The sequence below is a fragment of the Octodon degus genome, unplaced genomic scaffold (assembly GCF_000260255.1).
Source record: "Octodon degus isolate 3935 unplaced genomic scaffold, OctDeg1.0 scaffold00412, whole genome shotgun sequence".
Classification (NCBI taxonomy): domain Eukaryota; kingdom Metazoa; phylum Chordata; class Mammalia; order Rodentia; family Octodontidae; genus Octodon; species Octodon degus.
The window spans coordinates 526,741-533,939 of NW_004524988.1; the positions used below are offsets into that span (position 1 = coordinate 526,741).

General features: G+C 44.8%; 1 protein-coding gene across 3 annotated transcripts in view; it reads left to right on the top strand.

Moving 5' to 3' along the window:
• Maged1 (MAGE family member D1) overlaps positions 1-6,726 on the top strand; it is a 106,102-nt gene extending 99,376 nt beyond the window's left edge. For all 3 annotated transcript variants that reach the window (XM_023708609.1, XM_023708607.1, XM_023708608.1), the window contains exons 2-13: positions 83-156; positions 840-1,547; positions 2,149-2,817; positions 2,939-3,002; positions 3,220-3,299; positions 3,456-3,547; positions 3,804-3,883; positions 3,972-4,014; positions 4,279-4,341; positions 4,923-5,037; positions 5,943-6,332; positions 6,525-6,726. In XM_023708609.1, the coding sequence (XP_023564377.1) occupies positions 112-156; positions 840-1,547; positions 2,149-2,817; positions 2,939-3,002; positions 3,220-3,299; positions 3,456-3,547; positions 3,804-3,883; positions 3,972-4,014; positions 4,279-4,341; positions 4,923-5,037; positions 5,943-6,320 (2,337 nt within the window). In that variant the 5' untranslated portion in view covers positions 83-111 and the 3' untranslated portion in view covers positions 6,321-6,332; positions 6,525-6,726. The remainder of the gene's footprint in view (positions 1-82; positions 157-839; positions 1,548-2,148; positions 2,818-2,938; positions 3,003-3,219; positions 3,300-3,455; positions 3,548-3,803; positions 3,884-3,971; positions 4,015-4,278; positions 4,342-4,922; positions 5,038-5,942; positions 6,333-6,524) is intronic.
• The last annotated feature ends 473 nt before the right edge of the window (positions 6,727-7,199 follow it).

Here is a 7,199-nt window from a genome sequence, read left to right on the forward strand (position 1 = left end):
CCCCCCCCCCCCACAGAGACAGCAGTTAGGCTCCTGTATGTATCTCTAATGTAACACCTAGCTCCTCTGCCACAACCCCTAGGCTCCGCTGTACCCCGAGGGACCGGAGCTATGGCTCAGAAAATGGAGTGTGGTGCGGGGCTCCACGGCTTCCAGGTGAGATCTTTGCTCCCCGCCCCCAACATTTCCCTAGCAGATGTACCCCCCGCCCTCAGACCTCTTTGGCTGCCCAGTCCCTCGGATTTCCCCCTCTGTTGCCTAGACTTCAGGTCTTTTTAATAAAAATTTCAGCTTTTACCGAAGGGGGGAATTGTGTCTCTTTTCAACCATCAGTCCCTGCTTAGAGAGAGGAGAGACCCTGTTTAGTAGTCGGCAATTTGCCTAGAGAATGCGGCTTGATAAGGAACCATTTTTTTCCACAGTCCCCACTGGTTTGGAGCAGTCTGTTGCCCCCTTTCCCAACCTCCTCACTCCATCCTCCCTTTCTCCTGCATTCCTTATCCTGTGCGAGCCCCCCCTCCACCTCGAATCCTGAGTTCCCACAGTAAACCTCATTGGCTCTACCCAAAGCTCACTTCTCTTTCAGTGCTCTCACCCTGCTCCAGTTCTTATCTGTTCCTTAAACTGCCACATCTTTCTTGCCCCTCCCCTCATCCTCCATGAGCATGGTTTATACCCACCCCACCTCGCTTGAACCCTTGTCTGCCCCGTAGGTCTTCTTTTGGGACCTTCTCGGTTTGCACCAATCACTATCTGCAGCTCTCCTGCTGTGCTGCACCTTTCCTGCTCTAGCTTCTGAAGTCCAGAGATTTATTCCCCCCTCCCCGCTGTATTTACAGGCTGAAGCCTCTGTAGAAGACCGCACCTTACTTATGCAGACCTTGATGGAGGCGATCCAGATCTCAGAAGCTCCACCTGCCAGCCAGGCCACTGCAGCTGCCAGTGGGCAGAATGCTAGTCCCCAGTGTTCACAGACCCAAACTGCCAATGAGATGGCTGATGTTCAAGTTTCAGCAGCTGTCACAAGGCCCGAAACACCCTTTAAAGCTCAGAATGCCACTGAAAAAGACCCAAATGGTGGCTATGATTTCTCTAAGGCACATAATGCCACGGAGATAGCCAATACCCAACCCATGGCAGCCTTTAAGCTCCAGAATGCCCCTCTAAAGGGCCCAAATGCTGCCTGTGGTTTTTCTAAGGCAACAGCCACAAGTGAATTGGCTACTAGTAAGTCTGAGATTGCTTTATTTAAGGCACAGGATGTTACTACAAAGCTGGGCCCAAATCCCAACAGTAGTGTCTCTCAGTCCTCTAATGCAAATGAGATGGTCATTAATCAGCCTAAAACTGCCTTCAAGGCCTGGAATGATATCCAGACCCACAGTCAGAATGTAAATTGGGCCAAAATGGCCACTTCCCAGGCAGACACAGAAACCAACCCAAGTGTCTTTGAACCTGACGGTGCAGCTGCGCAGACATCAGCAGATGGTTCCATGGCTCAAAATTTGGAGTCCCGGACTATTATTCGGGGCAAGAGGACCCGCAAGGTGAGATCCCTGCTAGCTTCATTTTTCTTCAGGCTTTCTCATTCTTTTCTAAATGAAAGAAAATACATGCAACTACTATACCCACCTAGGCAGTAGAGGAGGCAGGAGAGGATCTTGAGGTGAACCTTTATTTGTATTGGCTAAGTATTCACAAACTGATAAGACAGTGAATGCACACAGATGATAAACCTGTGTATAATTCATTTCACATTTTAGTAGCAACTATCATGTGTTAGATCTTGAGTTTTACATATTACTAAATCTTATTTGCTAAGGATGATAAGTCTAAGTTTTACATAGAGGGAAATTGAGTTCCATACAGAGAAAAATGACTTGAGTGATTTGTTCATGGTGATATAAGTAGAGCCACTAGTAGACTTAGGAAGAGGAAAAGCCACAGGTACCACCCATGGGTTCCTCTTGGCCTGGTTTTGAGATGAATTTTCTGCCTAGAAGATAGTGAAAGATAAGCACGTAACTCAAGGTGACCAGTGATCAGACTGTCACTGCAGATGAGCATTTTGGAGAATTTCTCTACCTTGGTATTCCAAGCAAAGAACCAACTAGTGACCCTGGATGTTTCTTTTGTCTGATGTTCCAGATGAAAAATTTGAATGTAGAAGAGAGCACCAGTGTTGATCAGAGGCCGGCTCCACTGGCTGCTGGGACCTGGAGGTCTGCATCAGTTCCAGTGACTACTCAGAGCCCACCTGGTGCACCCCCTAATGTGCTCTGGCAGACCCCGTTGGCTTGGCAGAACCCATCTGGTTGGCAAAACCAGACAGCCAGACACACCCCACCAACACGTCATAACCTCCCAGCTAGGCAGCCCCCACCATCCTGGCAGAACCCAGTTGTATGGCAGAATCCAGTGATCTGGCCAAACCCCATTGTTTGGCCCGGTGCAGTTTTCTGGCCAAGCCCCATTGTTTGGCCTGGCCCAGTTGTCTGGCCAAACCCAGTGGCTTGGCAGAATCCACCTGGATGGCATGTTCCACCTGGATGGCAGAACACACCAGGCTGGCAGGGCCCTCCAGGCTGGCAGGGCCCTTCTAATTGGCCATTACCTCCTGACTGGCCAATGCCACATGATTGGCCACTTCCCCCTGAATGGCCACTTCCACCTGACTGGATCCATGCAGATTGGCCAGTTCCACCTGACTGGCAGAACCTGCGACCCTCGCCTAACCTCCGACCCACCCCCAACTCACATGCCTCACAGAACCTGGGTGCCCCACAACCCCGAGATGTCGCCCTTCTTCAAGAAAGAGTAAGAGCTATGACTCCCCTACTTGTCTCTTTTTTGTTTCTCTTTTGTTGTCCATACATTTATAATAAACTACATTTTTCTGTATATATATTATAATTTAAATGAGTTCCTTCTCTCCCAGGCAAATAAGTTAGTCAAGTACCTGATGCTTAAAGACTACACAAAGGTGCCCATCAGGCGCTCAGGTAGGCAGCTAATATCCCTTCCCCAAATTCTGCCTTTCCCCTCCCTATTTTCCTTGGGTATACCTTTGCTTATGCTGTGTCCCTTTTCATTCTGGCTTCCATAGCTGGTTCCTTCTTTCCCATGCTTGAAGACCTTTGCTTATTGTCCTTAGCAAGGTTTGCAAAGTGGCCAGGCATTCACTCACTCAACCTAGGTCTTCCCTCCTCTCTCCTACAGAAATGCTGAGGGATATTATCCGAGAATACGCTGATGTTTATCCAGAAATTATTGAACGCGCATGCTTTGTCCTGGAGAAGGTGAGAAAGGCAGCCCTGACAGATGAGAATGATCTTGATTTTGAAGATTTGTGAAATTTCTGCTGAGAGTTTAAGATAAGTCTCAGAGGGAAGTGAGTGACTGCTTATGGGTACTGCCTATGCTAAATCTTGTATTTCTTTTTTGGATTGCTATAGAAATTTGGGATACAACTGAAAGAAATTGACAAGGAAGAACACCTATACATTCTCATCAGTACCCCAGAGTCCCTGGCTGGCATACTGGGAACGTAAGATGGGAAAGGAGTTGGAACATGGTCTTTCTCAGTGATGTCCATCACCCTTTCCCCCATCCTGAGTGTTTCAAATAGGTCGGGGTCCATGGTTCAGTGTTACATAGTTTGTGATGAGCAGAGGTCGGGTGTAATTCTCTCCCTGTATTATTTCTCCCCCAGCTGAGAAATATTGGGATGTTAGATGGGTGACCTGATTGAGGTATATCATGCAAATGGCTGATGAGAATATATTCATTTTATCCTCCTTTAGGACCAAAGACACACCCAAGCTAGGTCTCCTCTTAGTAATTTTGGGTGTCATCTTCATGAATGGCAACCGTGCCAGTGAGGGTAAGTGGCTGGACATCAGGTTGGGGGTTGCCCATAGCCTGATTTCTGTGTTCATTTTCTATGTTTTCTCTCTTGCTTCCCATTGCAGCTGTCCTCTGGGAGGCACTACGCAAGATGGGTCTGCGTCCTGGGTATGATGAGGGTCTATCATCTCTTACCTATTCTTCAATCATGCTTTAGCAACAGAGAGTGGCTCCAGGATTGCATTAGCTTGGTGGTCTGTGGGTTTGGTTTAGGGGGGTCCAGAGCCAGGGATGTGACCTAGGTGGAAGAGGGAAGTAGCCCTGAACTCTGTGCCTCATTTTTTATCTCTGATTTTGTGCTAGAAAGCTCTCTGCTTTTCTTTTGACAAAGTCATAGTGTGTCTTTCTTTCTCTCTTTTTCGTTACTATCAGGGTGAGACATCCTCTCCTTGGAGATCTGAGAAAACTTCTTACTTACGAGTTTGTAAAGCAGAAGTAAGTGATACCTAAGAAACTTTTTCTGGGTCTCATTCTGTCTGTTGGTCTGCCTTAAAAAGCCCTTCTGAAGCTTATTTCTTAAACTATACCTGTTTGTGGACTCACAGCAGCTCAAGAGTGCTTATTGCAAGTATTCCTTTAGGTTGAGTTTTTCTATTTTATAGCTATCTTATTGAAGTAACTAAAGCATACCCACTGTCTTCATGGCAGACATTCCCAAGGCTAGGCCAAGTAGAGGCTTTTACTCTGTGGTGTAATCGTGGCAGTGAGCCTGTGGCTCCTGGACAAGACTGTAAGAATCTGGAGCTCTAGAGCCTTGGCAGAAGGGGTGCAATTAGTCTTGTCTTTTCTGTGACCTAACACAAGCCTCCCTTGGAGCTCTAAATGATTGCCTGATGTAGAATCACTGACACAGAAATTCAGAAGTCTGCTTATTAAAGGCTATAGTATCCTGATTGTGGTTAGGCATGAGTCTGGAGTATAATTCCTATATGAAATGAGAAATTTTCAAAATTATGCATCTGCAGATGGGACTACCACTCTGCCTAAATAGTAATACAGCATTTTTGCTCTTTCAGATATCTGGACTACAGACGAGTGCCCAACAGCAACCCTCCTGAGTACGAGTTCCTCTGGGGGCTCCGTTCCTATCATGAGACTAGCAAAATGAAAGTGCTGAGATTCATTGCAGAGGTAATGGAACTGCTCCATAAGTGATAACTGGCAAAGGTGCAGAAAAGGAATTAAATTGGAAATATGTTGTTGTCATTATATGCAATAATACAAACTAAAGTGTTTGATGTATATTAGGTACTTTATATGTATTAATACTATTATGTGTTTTTTTTTCCTTTTTCAAATTTTTAAAATAGTTTTCTCATTTCTGGCTTTACTAAAGCATAATTGACCAAAAATTGTGCATATTTACAAAGTATGCATGATCTTTTTCTGATTTTTAATTTTTTTCTTTATTTTTGACTGAAAAGAATTGTGCATGTTTTGATAATATATGTGTATATATTATGGAATGATTAAATCAAGTTAAGTAACTATGATACTTAAAGCCAACTCTCAGTGATTTTCAAGTATGCACTACATAATCACTAACTACAGTCATCATCCTATACAGTAGAAATACAGATTTATTCATGCTATCTAATTGAAACTTTGGGGCTCTTAACTGTCCCACCCTTCTTAGGCCCCAGCAACCATCATTCTGCTCTATTATGAGTTTGACCTTTTCCATATTGCACATATAAGTGAGACCAAACAGTGTATCTCTGTTTTTAGTTTGTCTACATAATACCACAATGTGTCCTCCAACTTCATTCAGATTGTCACAAATGACAGGATTTCCTTCTTTTTAAAGGATGAGTAATATTCCATTGTGTCTGCAGCTTTTTTTTTCTCGGTACTGGGGATCAAACCTAGGACCTTGTGCTTATCAGTCAGGCTCTTACGCCACTGAGCTATATCCCCAGCCCCTCCATTGTGTATGTATACCACATTTTCATTATCTGTTCATCTGCTGGCGAATGCTTTGATTCTATATCTTGGCAGTTATTTAATAGGTTTTTGATTTTTCTTTCTCATCTTAGGTTCAGAAGAGAGACCCTCGTGACTGGACTGCCCAGTTCATGGAGGCTGCAGATGAGGCCTTGGAGGCTCTCGATGCTGCTTCCGCTGAGGCTGAAGCCCGAGCTGAAGCAAGAACCCGCATGGGCATTGGAGATGAGGCTGTATCTGGGCCCTGGAGCTGGGATGACATTGAGTTTGAGCTGCTGACTTGGGATGAAGAAGGAGATTTGGGGGATCCCTGGTCCAGAATTCCATTTACCTTCTGGGCCAGATACCACCAGAATGCTCGCTCCAGATTTCCCCAAACCTTCACTGGTCCTATTATTGGTCCTGCTGGTACACCCACTGCCAACTTCGCTGCCAACTTCAGTGCCATTGGTTTCTTCTGGGTCGAGTGAGGCATTGGGCAGGTATATCACTTTGGATTGGGTAGATTAGGGGATATAGAGTTGGTGAGGTTGCATTTATGTGCATGAGCTAGGAGTCATTGAAACCTATGGTGGGGAGATGAGGGAAGTATAGGAAAACAGTGCTTGGTATTTATATTCCTTACTATTTGATAATATATATCATTGAGTTTTTACTTTTTCTTATATTCACAGGTACTGCACATCAGTTGCAATAGTCCTTGCCCTGAGTGAGGCTGAAGCCTCAGATTTCTTCCAAATACAGCTGTATAGAGAGCCACATCCTGTTGACTAAAAGTGGCATGCAAGATCAATACATTTATTGTTACTGTCTGTTGCTTTTTTTCCCTTGTGTGCTGCCAAGTTTTGGTATCAGAAATAAATGTTGAAACAGCAAAGTAAATTAGATGTGCATCCCTGTCTTCTGTTAGCACATGTAGTAGGAAAAGACATTGGCTCTATCCTGAAGGGCAGATCAGCATTCAACAGGTGAAAATGTGGATAGATCCAGCTAACAGATTGGGCCCAAAAGAGGGTGAACACAAGTGTTAATGAGATACAAGAACTAGTATGGTTTATTCAGAAAGTTTCATGTAAGTAGCTCACATGTGACAGACACACTGCTGCATATTCTGAAATGCCTCACACTGAGAAATAGCATAACGAAGGAAGGTATAGGTAGGTGGATGCTCAGGTAGTTGCATTTAAGAAGACTGAAGAGGCAGAATTCCAGGTGATGACAAGGTTCAGAGAGTAGAGTTGAAGAGGAGAGCCAAAGGTATTGGTTGTATTGTCCATGTGGCAAATGAAATAACTCCAAGATAGATGCAAGAGTAAGACTAAACATTTGTAAGCTAGACGCCAAAGCTC